General features: G+C 41.4%; 1 protein-coding gene across 1 annotated transcript; it reads right to left on the reverse strand.

Moving 5' to 3' along the window:
• Positions 1 to 1,938: 1,938 nt before the first annotated feature.
• WNT8B (Wnt family member 8B) lies at positions 1,939 to 8,881 on the reverse strand. The gene is made up of 6 exons (XM_039870905.1): positions 8,814 to 8,881; positions 7,583 to 7,616; positions 6,668 to 6,866; positions 5,701 to 5,826; positions 4,782 to 4,924; positions 1,939 to 4,572 (listed from the first exon to the last, which is right to left on the reverse strand). Exons 1-6 carry the CDS (start codon positions 8,879 to 8,881, stop codon positions 4,027 to 4,029), a joined length of 1,116 nt encoding a protein of 371 aa, XP_039726839.1. The 3' UTR covers positions 1,939 to 4,026.
• Between the last annotated feature and the right edge of the window lie 16,262 nt (positions 8,882 to 25,143).

Consider the following 25,143-nt stretch of genomic DNA (forward strand, 5'->3'; position numbering starts at 1 on the left):
CCATCCGTGCCTGACAGTCAGCTCCAGGGTTTTCCCCACACCACTTCAGGACTGAGCTCAGCTGCACAAAGGGGCTGGCTGTGAAGCCAGGGGGTACTATCTCTAATCCTGTTGTAGATCCCATCATGTCTGCGGGCTAGATGTGTGTGTTTGGGAGGAAGGGATTGTTAGGCAGTATTTGTTTATAAAGCCACTTGCTCTTCAGATAATACTTGCACTAACTTCTATTGATGAAGCAGTGTGAGCCCCAGCAAAGTCCTTTCCCAAAGTGTCTTTGAAGCCAAGAGCCCATTGAAGGAAAGAAAGGCTGGGAGAGGGGATTAGTTTGTTCAGCAGCTGTGAATTTCAGTGGGAGGTTGATGAACTCCGAAGTCTTTGTTTAAATTAAAGGGGGGGAGAAAAAAGCCGCTGCTGGAGTGAGAGCCCCACTTGGGGCCCTGAACTAACACAAGGAGAAGTCTGAGCTGCAGGGAGCTGTGTACTGACTGCGAACACTTTTCCCAAACACTTCGGAAAAGGTGTTATGAGAAGAGAAGGGGGCGGAGTGGGGGATTAGCATGTGAAATGAAGTTTTCATTGACTCCAATGGGGGTAGAAGGCTATTTTAATGGCATTTTGTTCTCTTATTTTCTCTTCTTGAGCTCTTTAGAGATATTGTTTTGCTAAGGCAGGCTTTCTTCCCCCTTCTTTCCAGTCTGCAGATTGGCTCTATGGGAGCCAACATAAATATTTCTCCTCCAGGAATGTGGGTTAATTAAAAGGAAATGAATGAGTGGAAGCATCCAATCCAGACCCACAATAGGCGAGTGCCCTGGCCTGCCCTCCCCTCCCACCAGCACCAGCACCACCAGCGCTGAGCACGACCCTGTCTCTGTCTTTGCCCTAACCTGCTGCTAAGGCCAGTTGAGGCTGAGATTCTTTTCAAGAAAAGAAAGCCCTGCCTGTGTGTAGGCTTACGGGCCAGGGACAGGAAGGAGACAGTGTTTTGCAATCCCTCCCCCCAACCAGTGTCCTTGTCACTTCTCAGGTCCTCCCTCTGCTTCTGTCAGAGACAGATGGGCTCCTTAAAGAGCACACAAGAGGCGAGAAGGGGCCTGGGTTCCAGTACGTACCCCATGGTAACTTACAAGCTGGTGGAAGCCAGACATCTTTCTCAGCATCAGTTTAAATCTGTAAAACAAAAAAGGTTTGACTAGCTAACCTGAAGTGTCTTCCCAAGCAGCTGTTCTGGAATTGTCCACATTTGCAAAGGGAAACACAGACCCGGTGACTGAGTCTGAGAGAGAACCTAAAACTTCGTGAATCCAGGGAGAGCAGCATGTTGTTCACCACTCTATTTCCACTCCAGTGTTTGAATGAACAAATGAATGGATGGATAATGCAAGGAGCAGGGTGGGAGGAAGCAATACAGATATAAGGTAGCTCAGTAATGTTTTCTTTATAGAATTTAAATGAATCTGCTATCGATATATCCAGTTGGGAATACAAAATAACCTGTGAAGGAACTTTCTGGCAGCGTGACATGTTTTGAGTATTAATCTGGAGTTACCAAATATGAAGCACAATAGTTCTCCTTTTATGTTGAGAGACCTCCTGGAGAATGCAACTTTCCTTTACAACACTGTACTTTTATATTTTCTAGCTGCCTTGCCAGGTTTTCTTACTGTACACCATCAAATAATTCTGCCAAGCAGGGCAGCCAGGTTGGTATATGCTGTAGCTTCATGAGGGAAGAAGGGCAAGTTGGGAGACTCAAGAAGCTCAGATCAAAGCTGGGGGAAGAAGCAAAGGCCTTTTACCAATAGAGCTGGAAATGAACCACTAGGAGACTCTTGCCGCGTCCAGCAAGTGGTAAATCCTGCCACGTCCAGTGCGGCCCTGAAAAATCAACCTGAGTGGGAATGGTGGGAGATTGAGAAAAGAAAGAAGACAGAAAGCTGGGATCAGGAGGTCCACTGCCCACTGATGGAGGAGCAATGGCGCAGTTTTATTTTTGCAAGCTGCTTTTATATAAGCACATACAACTGCGGCTGGCATAAGCAGTTTCTCTAAAGCATAGCTACACTGTTTCTTCTACTTCTCCGGGGCCTCATTTTCTCATGACCTTCAGCTTATTTATTTTCCTGTGGCTACATTTGTACTATCTTGTTCTCAGAAGGAGTTTGCAGTGGCGAGGTAACCCTTGGTTGCGCTTGCAGATTGCAAGGACCTTGTCATTTTACAATCTGCTCTCCACAGACCCTGAAGGGAAGTAAGTCCCCTGTAAGGAAGGAAGGGGAACCTCTCTCCGTAAGTATTAGTAGGACCAGAAGAGGTATAGGAATGAGGCCAGGGCTTTGGAGTCTGATCTGGTCACTGTATCAATTTGGAATATACGAGCCCTTCCACTCTCACGGGCTGGCCCCTAGAGCCTCAGCCCTTGTTACCTCCTTGGTGCCACACCTCCTCTGTGTTCTCTCCTGCTCTGGGAGAGGTGGGATGAGGTTGTCTAGCATCTGACTAATTGTGCTCCTGAAGAGCAGACCCAAGACAGGCCTAGGGGAAGGGAAATGGCTGGGAAGTCCCCTGGGCTGCAGAACATCATTCAGGAATTTGCTCTCCCCTCCCAGAGCCCTCTTTCAAAAGCAAGTCCCTGCTGTACTGCATCTCTCTAAGAGAACCGGGAGATTCAAGCACCACAAACAGCAAGCTCTAAGCTATTGAGTGAATGTATTAGTGGAAGATTTATATGGATGGTTTACTAATCCTTGGCAGATTAGCCTCAGCAAGGCCAGGATAACTAAGGCCATCAGGGAAGTCAGGCTCTAGGGAGGATGGTATTCTGGCAAGGTAAGAGGGAAGGGAGGGGTCTAGAGGTTCTATTTCCTACCTGCCTTCCCCTGTGATATGGAAAAAGGTACATATCACAGTGACTGCAATACATTAAAGATTCAAGGTGCTGAACCTCCTATTAGCAAGTTTCATTGCAGAAACTTTACTAATTGAAGGAACGTATCCAGGCTCCTAAATTCTGCCTATCTGAGAACCAGGTTAGTGAACAGGAAGGGTCCCAGCTCCTCTTTCCTTATGGCCTGCCTTTAGAGGTACAAACCAAGAAATGAATGGAAAATTGGCTTTATTGAGTTCAATCTTGGCTCAGAGGAGCTAGGATCCCTTGTGGAAAGAGAAGAGGTAAAATTGATTGCTAGGAGGAAATAGGTTAGGAGAGGGAGAAGGTTACTTTACAGGGTAGGAAATGACTGGTAATCTGACCTTACATAGTTCCTAGACACTGTGGGTATGTGAAGCACCTTGGATGATTGTCTAGGAAGGTCATCGCCCCACTGGTAAAGTCCATTAGAGATGTGGGACAAAGATGAGTAGCACCCTTGGTTTTCAGCAAGGCAGCAAGCACTCAAGGGGTCCCACTTCCCCCATCTTCAACACCTGCCTCTAGGAACTAGCCCCCAAAACATGCTTTTTTCCTGGATCAGTTTTCTCCGTTTCTCTTTAGGGAAAGAAGGAAAGGGAGAAGGGGAGAGAAGGCATTAGAGTTTCCCAGGGAGTCTATACCAACAGCAGGGAATAAGAAGCACAGGGGTAGCTCTGTAAAAGGAAGATGCAGTTGTGGTAGAGATCTGGCAGCAGACAATGGGCTGGGGGTAAGGAAAAAAAAAAAGCCATGGCTTTACCCGCGGGCCCTGAATATTTGAGAAGGGGTCTTCTTGTTTCTACGGCTCCATAGGCTAGGTCCTGCGTTAGGGCAGCTAAGAAAGGAAGAGGGAAATGTCTATTCTCATCCTCGTTCAGGGAAGATCAATAGCTCAAAACTCTCAGTTCTCAGACCTAATTATGGGTGGTGAGAACCAGACAGACGGCTCCAGTGGAGCGCAGGGGAACTGGGTGACAGACTCCAGAGACTGCAGCGTCTCTCTCGGAATCCCTTGGCTTGGGAGTGCAGGATCCCCATTCCCCTGGTTCCTCTATTACCGGAGTCTCTAAAAGAAGCCAACGACAAATGGGGAAAGGAGTGGGGAAAGGAGACCCTTAGGGTTTTCTCGCGGGTTTGTGCGCCGCGCCCCCACGCGGCCGCTCAGCGCGACTACAGAAGTACTTGGTGACTCGCCGGCGGCACTGCTCGCAGCGGACAGCGCAGCACCAGTGGAACTTGCAGTTGCAGCTGGACACGGTCTCCGCGCGGCGCTCCTCTACTGCCAGCCCACAGTCCCCGCAGAGCCGGCGGCAGCTGCGGCGCTCCCAGCGGCCCAGGGCCCGCCCGCGTCGCAAGCACTCTCGGCCTTCGGTGCCCAGCAGTCCTAGTGTTTTGTTCTCCAGGCAGTAGTCTGGGGAGTCCTCCAAGTGCACCAGCTCCCGAGTGGAGATGGAACGGAAAGTGTCGGCGATGGCACCACGGCCCGCCGCGCTGTTGCCAGCACCTTGCAGCAGGTCCACCTTGAGAGCTGCGTGATACTTTTCCTTCAGGTGCGCACCCACCTCACGGAACTCGGGGAGCTGCAGCCAGCAAGTCTGCGTGGTGCAGCTGCCAGACACGCCGTGGCACTTACACGTGCGTTTCATGGTGCCCTTCACCGCCTGAGGGGAGAGCCAGGAATGAGCGGGCCAGGGATTAAGCACGTGGGGAGTCTCTGCCTCTGGGGAGTTGCCAGGTATCTAGCCTGTCTGCGAGGCCAGCCGCCTTAGTACCTCATTTTACCAAACTTAAGTGAAATGAAGAGCTGTCCGCACCTAGCGCTGGTAATGGATGGAGCCATCTGCTTAACCCCAGGGGCTGCAGGACTCACCTTGCGGCCGGCCTCGTTATTGTGCAGGTTCATGGCAGCCCGGGCATCCTGTCCTGTCTCCAAGGCGTCGACGAACTGCTTGGATATTGCCTCTCCGAAGCCCACGTTGTCACTGCAGCCTCCCCACAGCCAGCCTTGACCTCCTTGAAAAAAGCAGGGGAGGAAAGGTCGTTGAGCAAACTACGTGGACCCTCCTGGGCTGCTGTTTCTAATTGGGTTTAGGGGATCTGGGTTGGGGAAGGATTAAGTTTGGGCGAGTGCCTTCTCTCCAGATTAGTTTCAGCCTAGATTTGTTTTTGCCATTTTGCGCGCCCACGTCCACCTTCAGCCAATCCGCTGCTCAGGGCTCCATGACGTAAGTAGTTGCCTAGTGGATTCTCTACAAGGTGCCGGTGCACCGTTTTGCTTGCAGAGTTTCTGGCCTTCGGGCAGAGTGTGCACGTGCCCTGCCAGAGATTGACTCACGGAAGGGAAAGAATGGCGTGAAAAGGGTGAGAGAGGAAAGCGGGAGCATTGAGAGGGACAGAGAGGAGTACTTTAAATAATATTTAACAACTAAATTGGAAGTTGAGCCAGAGGGCAGAGAGTATTGGAGAGGACAATGGAGATAAAGAGTGGAAAGGAGACTGAGATAGACAACGTGGAAGGACTTCCCCCTCCCCAATCTGAGGGCTTGTCCTCAGGGAGCGTTGTTCTTTTATCATTATTGTGTTTAAATTAAGGAAACCATTCCGTGGGAGGAGGGCCATGCTCCATTTAGCCTGGTTTGTCTCTGTAGAGTTTGGGCTTAAACTGGTTTGCCCCGTTCTTCTTCAGATTTGGAAGAATACAACTCTTCTTTATCCCACCCAGCTCCCCACCAAGCTTTTCATTCTCGAGGGGTGGGCCTGCCCTACCCACCCCCAATATCACTACTTACCCAGTTGTCCATTGCGGGAGTCATCACAGCCACAGTTGTCAAAATCCCCAAGGCTGCAGTTTCTAGTCAGAGTGTACATGACCCCAGCAGAACTGATGGCATGTACAAATGCTGTCTCCCGATTAGCTGGCAGGAAACAAAAATTGGATGAGTTAGAGGGAGGGATTGCAACCCGAAGAAATATCAGGCATGCTATCTTCCTTTAATGTCATCATTGTATTTTCCTTTCCCAGCTCTATCCTATTTCCCCACCTTTATCATTTACTTTACTCTCTTCCGGGGTCTACGCCAGCTCAGGTCTCAGCCCTACTCTTTCCCCTCCTATCTTTTCAGGTCACACATTTTATGATTAGGTGACTAGATTTTTGTTGATATACACAATTGGAAAGGATTTAGGGGGGAAAGAGCCTGGGGAAGAAATAGGGGAGGAGATGAATCTAAAGGTCAGGTTGTAAAGAACCCATGCCCACTTCCTCCTGGAACACTGAAGACTAAGAGGCATGCGCCAGCTAGTCCTAAAAAGAACTTCCGATTGGCAGCTCTTCCATTTACTGGCATGGCCACTCTTTATCTTCTCTCCGGGAATCTGGTCTCCGAGTAAGTTCTCACTTGCCTTGTACCTCTCTGCTGAGCCTGCTGAAGGAAGGGGCTAAGAGGCACAAAGAATTATGGCCCCTACCTACCTCTTGATGTCAGAAAGGCTTTAGCCAACCAGGAAGCCAGGGATGGTATAGGATTGGGGATGAGGCAAGGTCCATTCATTGAGCAATGAAGGTATTAGGGAAAAAAGTAAAAAGCTCTTTAGGTAAGGAAGAGGAACAGAGAAGATCCCAGAGAGAGAAAGGACCTGAGAATAGAGACCAGGTGAGAAATAAGGGTGGAGGGAAGGCAGGGGGCCATCCCTGGAGAGTGGGGCTCTAACCTGTGGCCAGGGGGTCCAGGGAGCTGTGGCCGAGGCTTTCCTTACCACTGCGAAGGCCGCCATGGCTGGACAGCTGCAGGGCTCTCTCGGGGCAGTTCCAGCGGTCCCAGGCAAACTGGTATTTGCATTCTTCAATACCACTCTGGGCACCAGCTGCCACGCTGCTGGAGTAGATCAGGTAAGCCTGCAAGGATACAGGAGTCAAAATTCTGACTTCAGCAGCTGGACTTGGGAGACATTTGCCCTAAAATGGCCAGCCCTGCTTTTCCTGCTCACTCTCCCATCCCTCCAAAATAACAACACAGTAAGCATTTTAAGTTTGCTGTCTCATTTAACTTTACAGATAACCTTGTGAAATAAGAACCACTTTACAGAACAGGAGTCTGAGGCTCAAAGAGGTGAAATAAAGCAATTTGCCCAGGGTCCCACAGCTAGCAAATGGTAGAAGTAGGAATGAAATTCAGCTTTATCAAACAATAGACCTCACTAGCTTTTATTCACTATATTATTCAAAATTACCCCAGATTACATAATTCATGAATTTTCAACTGTTCTCATCTCATTACTGTCTTAGAAAAGAACATTTTGGAACTGGAAATGTTGTTAGAAATAATACGGTAAAATGCCAGCATTTCGAAGATGGAAAACTGCATCCCACCACTGCACTGAGAAGGCTGTATGACTGCAGCCTGACACTGTGAAAGGCTGTTGACTTTTCTGGCTCTGGAAATTCTGGCCATAAATTCAGAATCAATAGTCCTGAGTTCTTGTCTTGGTTCTGACACTAGTTTACTGTATGGTTTGGGGTACACCCCTAACCGTCTCTGTGCCACCATTTTTTCTGTCTATATACAGCATAATAAAAGATATGGATATAATTTTAAAAATTGGCATGTATAGACTTCATCAAGAAGCTAAGATTAGTGAAATCCAAATAAATAAAAGGAACTTTTTTCTTACCTTTGGACCAGTCATCAGGAAATTGTTCACTGACCTAGAAGAGAGGAAAACCACAGAGCATAACGGAGACGCACCAACTCATTTCTGCTGCCAAGAGTTGTAAGTATTACTTCAGAAAATATAATTGATAGGAAGAAAGGGAAAATGAATTTGCCAAGGAAAAATTATGCATAAGGAATCTGCAATAGATAATTCGTTTAGTAAAAAAGAATATGTACAAAGGAGCTAATATGCTTCTTTTGAATTTTTACAATTTCAAATACCAAACATGTTGAGAGTAATGTTTTACCATCATTTTGCCAGGGTGGAAAGAGCTATTATTAACTCACTACTGTGTACCAGATGCTCTACTCTCAATATTTTACATGTTGACCTTGTCAAATCCTTACTATCTCGGGAATTATTATCCCTATTTTTCAAATAGGGAATCTGAGACTTGAAAAAGTTAAATATATTGTTCAAGCTCACCCAGCTAATAAGTAATTGAAGCAGGATTTGAATCCAGGTCCTTCTGACTCCACTGGACTCTGAGAAGGATAGTTCTCTAACCAGAGAGTGGTAAACAGTGAAATATCTTTCTAGGAATTGAGTCATAATTAAATTCCAAAAACAATTTGACTCTGGAAAATAGTTTGCCTTTTCATTTTAAAATTAAAAATGGACTTGCCAGATGACTTAAGGGTTTTACTCTTGGGCATTTATTCCAGAGAAATGAAGGCTTAATTTTATTCAGGAACTTGTACTCATATACTCATAGCAACTTTATTTATAATAACTCAAAATTGGAAACTACTTAAATGTCCCTCAAAGGGTGAGTAGTTAAAAAAAACTATGGTGCTCCACGCCATGGAGTACTACTCAGCAATAAAAATGAATGACCTAGGGTGGGGGGACAGTGTAGATGATAGAGGCTCTGTTCATCCCTCTGGTGACCAAATCAAAGTTGTGAGGGAAACAAGGAGCAGCAACAAGGAAAAATCGCCTGGGATCTAGATGAACAAGCCATACAACTACGGAGAAATCCAAGAAAGCACCCTGCAACGGCAGAAGGTAGGACGAGGCGAGGACACGGGGCTGCCGGGTCCTGAGCGGCTGAGTAAGACGGAGGCTGTGGCAGCAGCAGACCCCTCTTAAAGGGGCCACGTCCACGAGCGGACTTCCAGGGCGATGGACCTGCTCTCTCTGAGCACCAGTGCTGATTTGGCTGCGCGCAGGGGCACCAGGGACTTACAGGGAGACATTGTCGGAGTGAGGACTGAGGCGAGACTCACTCGGTACAGAAGTGCAGGCGGTATCCATTGTTCCCTGTTGAGCCCTCCCCCCTACCAGTGCGTCAGACACAGCGCCACCATAGCTGTGACGTCATCAAACTGAATAACAAATGTCACTCCGCCCAGAGGATTCTCTGAAATCCCACCTCCCCCAACTCGAGCCCCACCCATGGTGTATCCTCAGTGAGTCAGGTGCTCCTTGCTGAGACTCACACTGGTGGAGGCAGCTGGCCTCGATTTCTGGTGTGGTCTTTTGAGGCAACTATAAACACAGCATCTATGGACTGCTTGCTGAATCTTAACAGGTGGCCCCTGAGGGGTAGAGGCTTGGGCTAAATTTGGCCTGCAGCTGAGCCCCTCTTAGGACTGTGCCACTGGACACCTACTTCACAAATCCACACTAATAAGACCAGGAGACTTAGGAGCTTTACTTAGTACATAGAAACAGACACAGAAAGGTAGTCAAAATGGGAAGACAAAGAAGCAGAAATCATATGAGAGAACAGAACAGAGATCCAGATATAATGGAGTTAAGTGATCTAATAGATGCGGAGTTCAAAACACTGGCTATAAAGATGCTCAATGAACTTTTGGGATGTGTAGATAAATTCAGTGTGAACTTCAACAAAGAGATAAAAAACGTAAAAATGGAAATGGGAATTAGAAAAGGGAACCGGTCTGAAATGAAGAACACATTATCTGAGATGAGAAGTATAGTAAATGGAATAAACAAAGGAATAAGCAGTGAATAAAGAAGAGGATCACATGCCCTATCTAGAGGACAGGAAAGCCAAACAGGACACTCAATCAGAATGGCAAGGAAAAAGATGGCAAGACTATAGAAATAATTTAAGGAGGATATGGGACACTATTAAGGCTCCAAATATTCGTCTGATCGGTGTAACTGAAGAAAATCAAGATGCTGAGCAGCTATTTGAAGAAATAATGATGGAAAACTTCCCTAACCTGGTGAAGGAAATGGACATAAAACACCAGGAAGCTCAGAGAATTCCAAAACTCAGGGATCCAAAGAGGCTCACACTAAGACACATCATAATTAAAATGCCAAAGTTTAAATACAAAGAAAGAATATTAAAAGCAGCAAGAGAAATACAAATAATTATACATAAGGGAACACCCATATGACTGGCAGCTGATTTCTCAAAAGAAGCTATGCAGGACAGAAGGGCTTGGCAAAAAATATTCAACAGGATGAAGACCTAGGATATACAACCAAGAATAATTTGTCCAGCAAAGTGGAAGGACAAATAAAGAGCTTCTCAGACAAAAATAAACTAAAGGAATTTATCACCACCAAGCCAGAATTACAGAAAATGTTGGAGGGACTTCTTTAAGAAGAAGAAACATGTATCAAAAAGAATAGTAACAACTACATTCCTATGAATAAGTACCTTAAATGGAAAAGAATTAAGTGCTCCAACCAAAAGATAAAGTGGCTGAAAGGATAAGAAAACAAGACCCTTATATATGAAAAGGAAAGGAATGGAAAAAGATATTGCTTTGATGAACCTATAAGGTATTTAAGTCAGACAGGGAAAGATGAATACTATATGATTTCACTTATATGCGGAATTTAAGGAGTAAATACAAACAAATCAAAAACAGACTCACAAATATAGTGGACAATTTGGTGACGGACAGAAGGAAGCGGGGTTTGGGAGGCTGGGAGAGTGGGATGAAGGGTTAAAGAAGTACAAATTAGTAGCTGATGGATGGGGATGGGGATGGGGAGCACGGCATAGGGAATGCAGTTAACGTCAATGCATTGGGTAGATGGAGGGTCGGGAGGGAGAGAGCAGTTGGGGGGATCATTTTACTAACTATATAGATGTCTAACCAATGTACTGTATACTTGAAACTAAAATTTTAAAAAAATTATTAAAAAATTAAAAAAATTTTTAGCAAAAAAAAAAGGTATGAACTATTGATACACACAACAACTTGGGTGAGCCTCAAGGAAATTATACTGAATGATCAAAGCCAATTTCAAAAGGATACATAATGCATGGTTTCATTTAAGTAGCAATTGTGAAATAGGTAATTATAGAGCTGGAGAATAGACTGATGGTTGCCAGGGGTTAGGGATGGGAGATGGATGTAGCTATAAAGGGATAACACCCGAGAGTCTTGTGGTGATGGTAGAGTTAAATGTCTTGATTGTGGTATGATTATGCAAAGCTATACATGTGGCAAAATTGCATCAAGCTGTACACATATATACATACACACACGCACATGAGTATGAAAAACTGGTGGTTTGAATAAGCTTTATGAATATTGTACTATAGTTGTAAGATGTTAACACTGGAGGTGGCTTGTGTGGGACTTCCCTGGACATTTCTTTGCAAACTTCTGCGAGTCTATAATTATATAAAAATAAAAATTCAATGCTGAAGATTTAGCAAATGGACTTCAATATAGGCATTTGAAAATTAATCCAAACATATTACCTATTATCTTTCTTTTCCCTTTATAATGGAAGAAAATAACATGAGATCATATTGTATTGTTCCATGAAAGTTGGTGTACCCCACAATTCTAAAGGTCAATAAGATGCCAGCTGTTATCAGAAAGTGGATTGGAAATGAAATAGACTGAGAAAGTTCAGTCTTTTGTGAGAGGCCAAAAGAGCTGGGCTGATTCTCTTCATACAAAACACACACCTAAAATGTGGGTAGTTTTTGAAAAACAGTATTAATAAACTGGGGGGCTGCCATATGAGAGACGATGATGAAGATTTGGAAAGAAATGTAATAGAATTTTAGAAAATCATAAGAGACTACAGAGTCTAACAAAACTAAAGCCCACTTTTCACAGTTTGGCAGGCAAAATTAAGTCAACTAAAAAGCACTGCTCTCTTGGGGGTGGTAGTATCAGCAAAGTACAAAAATACATTCAACACTATTCAAATGAATTCACAGTTGCCAAAGCCATTCCAGGTTTGCAGATAAATTTCTGATCCTGAAAGGCTGGTGTCAGAAAAGTCAGTCAAGCCCTTTGTCTTAGAAAGACAATCTTTATGATAGGAATAACTTTCAATGTCTTTCGGACATTACAAGGCCAGACAATGGCCAGTTCCCATTTCATAGGACAGGTAGTATCATGAAATAAGACAAAGCAATGAAACAAAAATTGAATGGCAGAAGAGAAAGCTTTGCCATAAGCCTGGATAAAGAGACTTGCTGTGACAGGATACTAAGTTGGAATCACAGGGAGTGATGAGCAGAGATACTAGAGGATTCTTCTGTTTTTGAAGGTTTGTATGATATACTGATCTAGTTCAATTGATTAATCAGTAATATTTAATTGAGCGCCTGCTATGGGACAAGACCGAAGGCCTTATTTGGACAACATTCCCATAAATTGACTTGTGTCATTAACCCCTTATTTGCAGACATATCTGAACCATTATGGCTGGCTTACTCATTCATACCAATTCTTTTTCTCAATTCTTTTTCTCAAAAGATTGAGAAAAGACTTGCAACAGAGGTTTACTAGCCTGATTGCAACTATCATTTCACAATATGTACATATATTGAATCATGTTGTATACTTGAAACTAATATAATGTTAAATGTCGATTTAGCTCAATGGAAAAAAAAAGTCTGTGTGCCCTTGTGGTGAGCATCAAAGGAAGAGGATTTTGTTCTTGATTCATGAGGCAATGGCAAGATTTTCTTTTGAGGGTAAAATATAATATAGGTCACAGAAAGCATAGTGACGGTGTGATATTAAAAGGTAAAAAGGGAGCCAAAGAAGAAGGAATTCAAGCGTTTGTATGAGTACCATCTAGGGACAATTACACAATTGGAAGAAAGGTGCTAACAATAGAAGATATAAAATTTGTTTAGCGGATGGAGACAGCTCTGCAGAACGTGGTACAAGCAGCACACTCCTAGACGGAGGTACAAGTTTCCCATTCCCCAGATGTACAGTTGCTGATGATACTACCCACATTGGGTGTCATTCAAAGGGTTTATGCCTTCCTGAACCCACCCAACTATTCTCAGACCTTTTCTTTAATTCCAGACCTGCATATCCAGCTATATTCTTCGTATCTCATTTTGTTTAATAGGCACCTCAAACTTAATACATCCAAAACTGAAGTCTTGATCTTGACTGCCACCATCTCAAACCGACTCCTTCTGCAGTCTTCTGCATCTAAGTAAAGGACAGTTCTTTTTAGTTGTTAGGCAAAAATCTTAGTCATCTTTGATTACTTTCTATGTCTCACATCCTGTATTCAATCTGTCATCAAACCTGCCAGCTTCAGCTCAAAATATATCCAGGCTCTAACCAGTTCTCAGTACCTTCACTGCTAGCACCCTGGTTCAAGCTATCATTCGCTCTTGCCTGGTTTACTGTTAAGCCTACTAAGTAATGTCCTTGCTCTCACCTTTATTCTCCCACATTTTATTCTCAGAATGATTGATCCCTTTAAAGACTGATCCTTTTAAAATATAAGTCGGAATTTTCCATTCTCTGCTCAAAATCCTCCAGTAATTTCCTATATCACATAGAGCAGAAGCCCAATTCTTATCCTGGTTTATAAAACCCTATGCAATGTGGCCTCTCCAGCTATACCTCTGGCCTAGTCTACTACTCTCCTCTCTCGACTCTCTTCTAGCCACATAGTCTCTTTGTTGTTCCTCTGAACTATCAGGTCCTCTTCAGCCTCCAGGCCATTGCACTAACTGTCCTCTTTGCCTGAAATGCTTTTTACTCAGATATTTACATAGCCTGTTCCTTCATCTGCATCAAGCCTTTTAATCAAGTATGTCATTCTCCTTGAGCTGTCCTTAATCATCCTATTTTAAATTGCAACACCTTTCATCTTCTTTCTCTGTTTCATCATTTTTCTCTGTGGCACTTCTATCATCAGAACACTATGTTCTACATCTTTTTTTCATGATTATTATTCTTTGCCTTTGCCCACTAGACTGTAAGCTTCATTACGGCAGATTTTTTTGGGGGGTGGGTGGGTGGGGTCTGTTTTGTTCACCAAGTGTTACCAGTGCTTTGAATAGTGCCTAGGGATAGTAAGCATTTAACAAAAATTTGTTGAATGGAAGAACAAAGGAACTCACATTTAGGGATGGGAGCAGGAATAAGTATATTTTGAGGAAAAGGAGCAGCTATCTAGAGAGATGAGAGAATAGGAGAGAATTCCTCATTCATGCCTGCGGTCATAACTACCATGATTATACAGTGTCTCCCACGTCTTTACCTCCAGCCCTGACTTCCATGTTGAGATCCAGGGCTGCATTTCCAAATGAATGCTAGACTTCTCTACTGGTAATGTTTCGAATCGTAAAGACAGTATCTCTAAAAGCTAACTCATCTTCCCTGCCAAACTGGCCACTTCTCCAGACTACTCTATTTTTGTTAGTGGAGCCACTATTTCCCCAGATCTCTCTCAATCCACTCTCACCATCCAGTCAGTTATTAAGACCTGTGTGTATTTTAATCTCTATTATATTTTTCACATACCAGTTCTCTCCTTTCTCTCTCACTGTCTCAATGACTCTCACTGTCACAGCTGTGGTCTCCGACTTAGACTACTGTGGAAGCTCTAGTAACTAACCTCTCTACTTATAGTTTTTACCCTGTTCCAATCCAGTGTATAGTCTGCAGCTAGATCAATCCTCTGAAGGCCCAATTATATTATCCTGGTCAAGAATCTTTCATAGTTCTCCATCTCTTGCCACTCAAAGGCAACTGGATATCCACATGCAAAAGAATGAAGTTGGATCCTCTGTAATCTGATCCTACATACTTTTCCGGCTATCACTCCTTGTCCAATCCTCTGGTCCAGCTGATTCATGGACAACAACACACTCATGCCTCTATGCTTTTGTTCATGCTGTTCTGTTAAATCTTGCTTATTAGTATTCTCAATCTATGATGCGGAACAACTGGATATCTACATGCAAAAGAATGAAATTGGACCCATACCTCACATCATATACAAAAATTAACTCAAAATCAATCATAGATCTAAATGCAAGAGCTAAAACTATAAAACTCTTAGAAGAAAATATAGGTGTTAAGTTTTCATGATCTGGGGTCAGGCAGTGGTTTTTGTACATATACCAAAAACACAAGTGACCAAAGAAAATATTGATAAATTGGACTTCATCAAAATTAAAAACTTTTGTACTTCAAAAGGCATCATCAAGAAAGTAAAAAGACAACCTACAGAACGAGAGAAAGTATTTGTAAATTATATATCTGTTTAGACACTTATTTTAGCCCAAATAAAAAGTGCAATTATAGCCCAAATAAAAAGTGGTCAAAGGACCTGAATATCCAAAGATATACAAATGGCCAATAAGTGCATGATAAGGTGCTCAACATCATTAGTCATCAGGGAAATCCAACAGGAATTCTTACCCTCTAAGCAAAAATAAAAAAGAAAGACGATAACAGCTGTTGATAAGGATGTGGAGAAATCAGAACCTTCGTACATTGCTGGTGGGATTGTGAAACGGTACAGCTACTTTGGAAAATAGTTTGGCAATTCCTCAAAAGGTTAATATTTTCTTTGGTCACTTGTGTTTTTGGTATATGTACAAACCTGGAGTTACCATATGACTCAGCAATTCGACTGCTAGGTATATACCCAAGAAAATTAAAAACACATGTCCAACAAAAACTTGTACATAAGTGTTCATAGCAGAATTATTCATAGTAGCCCCAAATAAAAATAACCCAAATATTTATCAACTGATGAGCAGATAAATAAAATCTGGTATATCTGTACAATGAAATATTATTTGGCCAAAAAAAAAAAAAAAAGAAATGAATGAAGTACTGATATGTGCTACCACATAGATGAATCTTGAAAATATCATTCTAAATGAAAGAAGCCAGACACAAAAGGTCTCAAATTGTATAATTTTATTTATGAAAATTTCCAGAGCTGACAATTCTATAGAAACTGAAAGTAGATTAGCAGCTTCCAGGGACTGAGGGGAGGGAAATGAGAAGTGACTGCTAATGGATATGGGGATTCTTTTTAGAGTGATGAAAATATTCTAAAATTGATTGTGGTGAGGGTTGCACGAGTTCATGAATACATTAAAATGCATTGATTTATGCACTTTAAAAGGGTGAATTTTACAGTATGTGAATAAAGCTATAATTTTACAGTATGTGAATAAAGCTATAATTTTACAGTATGTGAATAAAGCAATAATGTAAAAATCTTACGTATTCTCAAATAAGTATCTAGTTCAAAACGTGGAGTCAGCATTTCCTGAAGCCTCACAGCAACTTATATCAAGATTTCCCTTTATTTCTTTTTTTGTGACTATAAGTGAGGCTGACTTAATTATTTTTGTATCCTCTCCAACTCCTGCTATAGCACCTGAACATAGTAAGTACGCTATAAAAACATTGAATTAAAGAGTTTTGAAAAGAGGATGGAAGCATCATAGGATGCAATAGAAAATTTAAGGGTAATGAGACCAGAAAAAAGACTTGAGGAGATTAGACAAAGGAAGTCCGTGGCAAGCCAGTGCTCCCACTAATTTTTTAACGTTGTGAGTGGATGACCGAGCTGCTTTAGCAGATGATCATACCAGAGCAACAATGAGCACTGAGTACATGTGCACAGAGGATGGTGTCATAACCAAAACTTTTAGCAAGTCTACCTGACATACTTAATACTAGGTGCTTCATAGTAATTAGGCCTAAGTGGCAAGCAATTTACATAAATAATTATAGTTTTACTTTTACACTGCCAAATAAAATTTTTTATCTCTTCTCCTTTTGTTAGTCTTCCAGTATATATACTGACACCATATAGAATTTAATTTCTATCACACAATAATAGCTAACATTTATTGAAGATGACAGGAACTCTTCTGAGTGCTTTACCTGTATCAATATCTTCAATTTATATAACAACCCCATGGGGTAGTTACTATACTATTCGCTGAGTGTTTATTCTGTGTACACCAAATACTGCTTCAAGTGCTTTACATGTTTTAAGCTCACATAATTATCACAACAATTATATGAGGTAGAAACTATATGTCTTCCGTTTTACACACACTGAAACCACAACATAGAGTGATTAGCTAGCAACACACAGCTAGTTCAGTGATAAAGCCAGAATCAGAACCTAGTCAGAATTGGAACCTAATTCTGGAGCATCTGCTCCTTCAGTGCTGTGCTTTTCTACAACCCATATTTCCCTTGCTCTTATTCCCATCTGCTAATCCGGGAATCCTGATCCCTGAAAAGTTCTTGATAAGTGCTTTTTGGAGGTCTCACTCATGAACAAGCCCAGTTAACTATCACATTGTCTCTGCTGCTTTTCTATTCTTCCATTGCTCCAGCTCTTCCTCTGCTTCCATGTCCACCAGGCACCCATATCTGCCAGGCATAGGCTCTGCTCCGTCTGAGGAACACCACATCCCTGGGCATGATTTTGGAGACTGCTGCTGCTCACACCAGATTCTATGCATTGAAAAAGTGAGGACAAATGAATGTACCACACTAATGCAAGATCTCAATGACAAGAGGGAGAGGGAGGGAACATATGGGAACTCTCTTATCTTCTGCTCCAGTTTTCTGTAAACCCAAAACTTTTCTAATAAAAATAGTCTATTAATTTTTTTTAAATGTGGGACAAATGTCCTTTAACCCCCTTGAGAGTTTTGCTTTTCTACTTGGGTATCGAAACTGCCATTTGTGTGCAAAAGTCTTAAAGAGTTTTAGTAAAAAGTTATTTCAGTTTTTGCTTATCATACCCTCTTAGTCACCCTCTACCTCCCTTCAGTGGACTGAAACTCGGGGGCTTGCTAACAAAGTCAAGTGACAAGCTTCGTTCCTGGGTCTTCTCTAATCTCTTCTTTGGAGCGAACGCTCTCTTGGCAAGACTCCATATTCACTCATTTAGATAAACTTCTGGAGCCTGCAGTTCTCCTGACCTGCCCTTACATGCTAAGCCCATTTAAAAATGAATCAAAATGAATTACCTGAATTCTCTGGGGAGTTTATTAAATAAGAAGATTCCTGAGCCTCAGCTCCAGAGACTCTTGTCGAGCGGTGTGTGTAGGGGTGAGAGAGCGGGTGTGGGAATCTGTGTATACACATTCCTGAGACAGTTGTAGTGAAGATGATACTCAGAGTCCACTCTGAGAAACACTGGTTCGGAAGGAGGATAGGGAGGTGCCTACAAGCATCTAATACTTAAGTAATAATTTGAGGGCCTAGGAGACTCAAATTATTGCTTCAGTCTTGTGGAAAATGACTGGTCCGACTGCAACAGTAACAAATTGGTGGATATTCTCTTCTCTTGTGTCTGGATATAGTGCCTCTGGTTTTGTATCTCTCAAAGCTCTCACTGGTCACTGCCCTGAGGGACTAGGTCTCTGTGCTGGGCACTAAAATTGTGGATCTCTTTTCTTCCCTGTAGTTTTTCTCGGTATCATAGACTGTCTTTCTGGCAAAGATTCTAGGTGTTGTCCAAGGCCCATCTATCCTCTAGGAAAAATTCTAAGTACCTCCACTTGTGGAAGCCTTTAATACCATAGCTATTATTTTGCATTCTCAGATGACCTGCACAGTTTTGTCATTAATTCTGGAATGAGTCTTTAATTCATTTTTTGATTTATACTTTTTCCTACAAGCTTCTAATGCCATCTTATCCTTCTCCCAAGTTAATCCATCAATAGTAAGAATTGGGGAGAGCAATCAACTCTGCCTGTCTCTTTCTCTCTCTCCCCACCCACCCTCTATCTCCATCATTTATTCAGAGCTCTCACAATAACGTTTCACTGTAAGTAGCTGCTGTTGTCACTCCCATCTATGTCGGTTAGCCAAATCGTGTCCTTTTGTCCTTGTCTTTACTACTTTCTGCCACAATTCCTCTAATATCAACATTTATAACTTCCTTCTCCTTCCTTTTAATGTGTGTCTAAATTCTTCCTATTTTCTTCATTACTAAATATCTTTTCAACTATTTTTAAACAACAAGTACAGATGCATTAGCAGTTTTGAGGCTGTGGGTAACCACTAAGAGCCCTGTGCACTTTCTGTTATTTTCCCATTTCGTCTCTGCTCTAGGGAACTTTAACCTTGCAGCAACTCAGTGACTATAACGTCACCATAATCGAACCACAGTGTAAAGTTTCTTGATCTAGAGTTCTATAACTCTGCAAATGCCACATCTTTCAGCATGTAGCTTCTCTTATGGGCTAGACTGCCTCCCAAATTGCCTATTCTATAATCAGCCTGGTCACCAGTGAATTTTTTTCCCCAGGGAACTGGTACAGGATGGGAGGGACTTTGGATCAACCCAAATACAAATGCCACAGCTTCTCTTTTAGCTCTTGGAAAATCTCCAAGTTTCTTTTGTTTGTCTTTTTTCGACCTAACATTTTTAATCCTTACACTCTAATTTTTAAAGCTTCTCTTCACTTAATACCGTTTGAAGAAACTTTTAATCATTTTTTATTATTTATTATTATTTTACCACCTTTGGAAGTTCACAGAAAATTTCAAATTCCCATTCTTTGTCAGTTATGTCTAATGATGGGTGAGAGGTTTAAATCACTATCCAATGTTTCAACCATTTTTCCCTATTTTGGGGGTGTTTTTCCAAACTAACACCACTTACAAGGTGGTCCGTGACACATCACATTGTTATCAGCTTAGCCATCATGGTGAGAACACATGCCTGATTCTATATAGCCTATGACACAAATGGGCACTGGACCAGTAGTGCCAAGCACTATGCTATCTTTAGACTTCTCTTCCTTTGCATGACTAAGACCTTGTTCCTAGGCCAAGTTTGTGTGCCAGACTCCCTCTCCCCTCAGTATAAGAGTTCCTTCCCAGGAAAGCACTCAGTCTCATGCAGCAAGCTTCTTGCAGACCAACCTAACTAGTTTGCCAAGTGTGCCTGGATACGTTTGAACCCCAGAGGCTGATGTAGTTTAAATTTAAGTTAGGATTACCCTTTTCCCTTCCCCACACATATTTTTAAACGTAAAGTTTCTGAAAATGAATCTGCAGAGTTTGGCGTTTTTTCTTAATGCCCAGTACTTTCATCTCAATGCCCTCTGATCCCCCATTTTATTCCTACTCTCTTCACTTTTCCCACAAGTTTGAATAACAGGTTTGGTGTCTCCTTCTCCTTTAATCTTATCTCTCGAAGTCCATAAAAAGTCTCTGCGTCATGAAGCTCTAGTTGGCCTACTTCAGAAGAGACCATGTAATTACTGTCATTTGGGATGAATGCCCAGGGGAAAGGAGAAATGGTAGTGAATGAATGTAGATGCAGATCTCCCTCTGGAGATCTGGCACAGAGAGAGTACAGGGAAAAAGGAGTAAAAGATTAAGAGGAGGGTACACAGCAGGGGAGCTGTCTGGAGCTGTAGCTAGAAGTTGTTCCAGTGAGGCAACTTTCTCTTAGAATTAATGTCTGACAGCCAGCTTTCCACCTCATGGAACTAGCAAGATGCCTTGGGCCAGGGACAGACCAAAGACAGCTCTTTCTGAGCAAGTTTCCTTGTGATTCTCTCTATCTGCTACGACATATGACCCATAGAACACAGATGCATTAACACATACACACAGATATGTCCACATACACACACAATTACAGAGAAGGCAGGCCTTACTAATAACCGTGAAATAATATCCCATTGGTCCAAAATTTTTCAATACCCCCTCTGACAATACTCAAGGATATTTAAGCTAAGAACAATTCACCCTACAATTAGAAAGAGTTAAGTTTAAAATGCAAATTTTTTCCAAAGGTGAACAGTGTGATTGATTCTTATCCACTGTAACATATCACTAATCGAAAAAAGCTCTTTCCTATTTAGCTAGGGGAAGGATTAAGAAGTAGAAGGCACAAGATACTTCAAGTCTTGAAGAAAAAAGAAGTATTCAGAATTACAAAGACAAATTTCCTCCTTCTTAAGAATTTGTCAAGAGGGAACAAAGGTGATACCAGTGTAGAAATCTATTTCAGTAGAATAATGGAAGCCAGATTATAGTGAGTGAACGGTTATGAAATGACAACAGCTAGTGTAGACTCACTGAAAGAGTATGACATTGAAAGGAAAGAGAGAAAGAGATGCAGTAAAGATTGGGGCTAAATGAAGTCTTTTTTCAAGATGTGTATAAAAGGAAAAATTAAAGAATGTGTAGCTTTGGGTCATATCCTCATAGCTATTTCACTGATTTAAACTTCATCTCTTTCCTCAAAGGGACTTTAGCCCTACAAATAATTCTCAAAATTTTTTACAAATGTGAATTTTCTATAATACGATGCCCTAAAATATACTATAAAAAGTCTTGTAAACCCGTTGACTTAAAAAAAAAGTTAAGTAGATGTGTCAGTTTTAATAGTAGTCCTCATATTAAAATTTATATTAAAATCTCACATTATCTCAAATCCAGTCCTTGAGAAATAATTACTGGCAAAGACCATGTAAAAGCTTACAGGACAACTTTGTATTGTGGGTCTCTGCAAAACAATCTCAGGCAGACTCTTTCCCAAGCAAATCACAGATTTTCAAGGGATAATCTGCTCCGCTGAAACTGGAATGTCATTTGTATTCCAGGATATTTTATAGAGCGATAGGCTGTCTTTCCCTGTCCTCATTTCCTTCCTTCTTTTTGTATTGTAGCAAACTCTACTGAGAAACACTGAGCTACAAAAAAAAGCACTTCAGCACTTAGCATTTAAATGAGGACTCTAACTGGGAATAAGCTGTACTCATTCTCTGTTCTGTGGTTTCTAAGTGAAAGCTGCTAAGGAACAGCTCCAGCCACTGTTCCCAGAAAAAGCCCGGGATTGCAGGAATCTTGTCCAGGATCATTATGGAACCAGAGCATTTCGCTTTGTTTTCAGATTTTGTTACTTTGGTCCTTGTAGTATAAACTTTAGAAAAGATTCATGTTCTCAACTGCGGTGATGGATGCAATGCCAGTTTATGTCAGGATTAAGAAAGTCGGTGTACATGGTAACTCTAAGAATTGTTCTATAAAACAACTAGGTGAACAGTTCAAGGTAGGGAAATTGGCAGGCTTTGGCACTGTGGTACCATTTTCACTACTTAATGGAACTAAATACAATGGGCAGTAAAGTGTTTTCTCCTCAATCTCATCCAACTATCAATTTCTGCTGCCTTGTCTAACCAGCCACAGCTCAAACTTAAATAAATTCAACTATGTGTTTGAATGAATTTTCTCTTTTTACTAATTTGTGTTCTTGATTTTTCCCCCTAAGGGCAGTCATATAGGTTCGATGTTTCCCAAAATTCACTCTACTTACTGGGTCTAGAATTCTTGGACACAAGATAGGGGATTCCTTTTCTTAACTTTCTTTCTCCCGTTTTGAACCACAGTAGTATATGGAAGATTTAGACTAAGAGAAATATATGCAGTTGAAAATGCTACAGAAAGTATAGATGAAGCAAGATTAGCCAAGGGGTGATAACTGTTGAAGCTGAATTATGGGCGTTCGTTATTTATGCTGTTCTCTGTAAAAGAATTTTCCATAATATAAAATTAAACAACAGAGTTCTTCTGAAGCAATAATTTATGCAACCTGGGCTCTACCAGACACCTTGAATTGACATGAAGAAATGCCAGACAGGATAATATGGCCAATCTATTGGTTTTCTATTTATTATTCTGGATATTGGTATGGAATGGAACCTTCAAAGCCTGAAGAGCCTGAGTAAAGGAAAAGGACTGAGATTCATGGAAGCAAAAGAGAATTACAGAGTGTTTTTATTGTTAGAAGTATTTATTAAAAATTACAGTTGTTATCCATATCTAGTTGCATATACAGGAGAATTACAGAATTATAGTTTTAAATGAAGGAGAAATTCTTCCTTATGCAGGATGGTTTAAGCTTGGCCTAGAAAACACAAGATTTTCATCTTTAGAGCTGCACAAGAATATTGAACTATTGGCCTACTTACAGGAACTATTGAGACTACTGGAATGTAGCCTCGTACTATGCTGCTACCGGAAGATGCTGAAGTTGGGAAAAAAAACCTATTAAGAATTTGGACTGGTCAGATAAAGGGGAATTTAAGTGATCCCCTTATGGTATGATTTCTCTTGGCCTGGAAAAACTCTAACCTAAGAAGCATATAGGGAAATGATATGATCAATAACAGGGGCCTGCAATAAAGATTGAGAAAAACAAACCATAAAAGTTCAGCTTATAATGAGATTAGAGAGTCTGTCCAGAGTGGATGGCAGTTTCTTTCAAGAGGTCCTTGGAGTGTAAGTATATTTCAAATAAGAGGCAATGGGGAATGTTATTTATGTGAACCAAGCTCAGAGTTTCCCCCAACTTTTAACCTAGTCACCTCAGAAAAAAATCTGCTTTCTGAAAAATGAGGGTTTATCCTAAGTAAAATTGTATTGATCTCTCTTTCTAAGCCCTCTGAGTTCTCCTCTGCCTCTCTGATGGAAATAGAAAAGGGCAAATGGAGCTCAGGAAAGGGGGATTTTATGATAGTTTGTAGAGAGACTAGTATTACCCAATAGAGAGCAACATTAAACCAATTGTCCCAGCTGGGTAAAAGAAAAAAAAGTAAACTCCTTCTATGGAAGAGAGAGGGTTTGGATTGAAACTCCTTTTTTTCTGGTCCTTTTTTTAGACCTCATTTACTTCTATATAATATCACAAAAAGGAGACCCTTCTTTGTGTCATATTATCATACACATGCACATGTGCACACACACACACACATGCACACACACACAAATGAAGATGCGCTGCAGAGCATCCTCCTCACCACTTACACAAACTGGTTTTCTAAGAAAAGCTGTAATAAAGTGTCTCCTCCCAGGCCATCATAGCCTTTGTAAATAATAATAATAATAGCAATAATAATAATTATTATTATTCATGTCAGGAGAAATAGAGACTCTGAAGGAAAAAACACAGGGCTCAAGTTATTGAGGAAATCAATGGCGAAATCGGGTAGTAAGTTTCTCTGATCATGTTTCAAGCCCTTAGAAGAACTTCCTACAGTGCAGCTGCTAACCTAAACTTTCTCAGAGTTACCCCCCAAATCCCAAGCTTTTTTTTTTTTTTTTTTTTGTGGGCAATGGATTTTTAATAATCGGGGAAACTATCAGGTATGTGAATCTTTTATTGGCATATCATTTTCCAGATTCCAAAGCAATGTTCACACTTGACTTTATTTCCTTAACTTGAGAACTTCCCAGCCTCTGGGAGAATGAGAATCCCTTTCTGGTGTGACAAAGCTTAGTGGATCCTCACTTGATTGCACTTATTCTTTTTGTAACTGTTAGTGTGGAAAACGCAACAAAAACTTAATATGAGAACAAAATACCATGAATTCAATAATTCTTAGGTGAGTGTGTATTTTGCTGGTCATAATATACATTTGAAAAGTTGTAGCACGTATGTACAGAGAACAATAATTTTAGTTATCAATGATGCCTAGTGAGAATATGGATTTGAAGATCTCCTTCCAATAACTGAAGGCTTTGCTAATCAGGGTTCTGCATGTCATTGTCAGATGAAATTTCAAGAGCTATAGAAAAGTTACTCTAAAAGTATAAATATAGAGAACCAAGGGATGATGTATTTCAAAGTTGCTTTAAAACCCTGAGTGTTCAGATAAATTCTTGCTCTACTGCAGAAAAGAAATTGATTCTGTTTAAATCCTTTGGAAAGGAGGAAAGGTAGTGATCTCTGTTAAAGAATGCCAGCAGAGCTGTAGTTAACCTCTGTGTCCCAGGGCATCTTTCCGATTTGGTGATTGAGTTGAGCAGAGAGAGAGAGTGTGCATGTGAGAAATGATCAGAGCTGGGCAAGACCCGGTTATGAGACACCATCTGGAGTAAAATGAAGGCAATATTTAAGGAAAAATATGTTTTAGGGTCATTCATTCCAGATGAGTAAATGTATCGGAAATGGAAAGTCAAATGATGTATCTTTGACCACCATTATAATCATAGCCATCTGCTTGGCTGTATGTATCATGCTTTCCCATTCTCTCTCTTTCTCTCTCTTTCTCTCTCTTTCTCTCTCTCTCTCTCTCTTTTATTTTTTCTGGAGTCATTAGGATTAAGAAAAACAAATTCAAAGAAAAGACTTTTCTCAAGTTACTAAAAGATAATTCTCTCAGAAGGGTCTCAATAAGAGGAAACTGTGGAGAATGCTTTTTTTTTTTTCCCAAGTATTTTGCACTGAGATACCTAGTAAAACTGCACATTGTAGGTACATGTCATCTTTATTCTTTCTTTTTC

The sequence above is a fragment of the Pteropus medius genome, unplaced genomic scaffold (assembly GCF_902729225.1).
Source record: "Pteropus medius unplaced genomic scaffold, Ma_sr-lr_union100, whole genome shotgun sequence".
In the NCBI taxonomy this organism is placed as follows: Eukaryota; Metazoa; Chordata; class Mammalia; order Chiroptera; family Pteropodidae; genus Pteropus; species Pteropus medius.

Excerpts from the sequence above, each read along its gene's own strand:
- WNT8B (XM_039870905.1), bottom strand. The coding sequence starts at position 8,881 with ATGGATACCGCCTGCACTTCTGTACCGAGTGAGTCTCGCCTCAGTCCT. Across the intron at positions 5,827-6,667 it reads CCATGGCGGCCTTCGCAGTG|CTAATCGGGAGACAGCATTT; the intron begins GTAAGGAAAGCC and ends GTTTCCTGCCAG. Across the intron at positions 4,573-4,781 it reads ATAACGAGGCCGGCCGCAAG|GCGGTGAAGGGCACCATGAA; the intron begins GTGAGTCCTGCA and ends CTCTCCCCTCAG.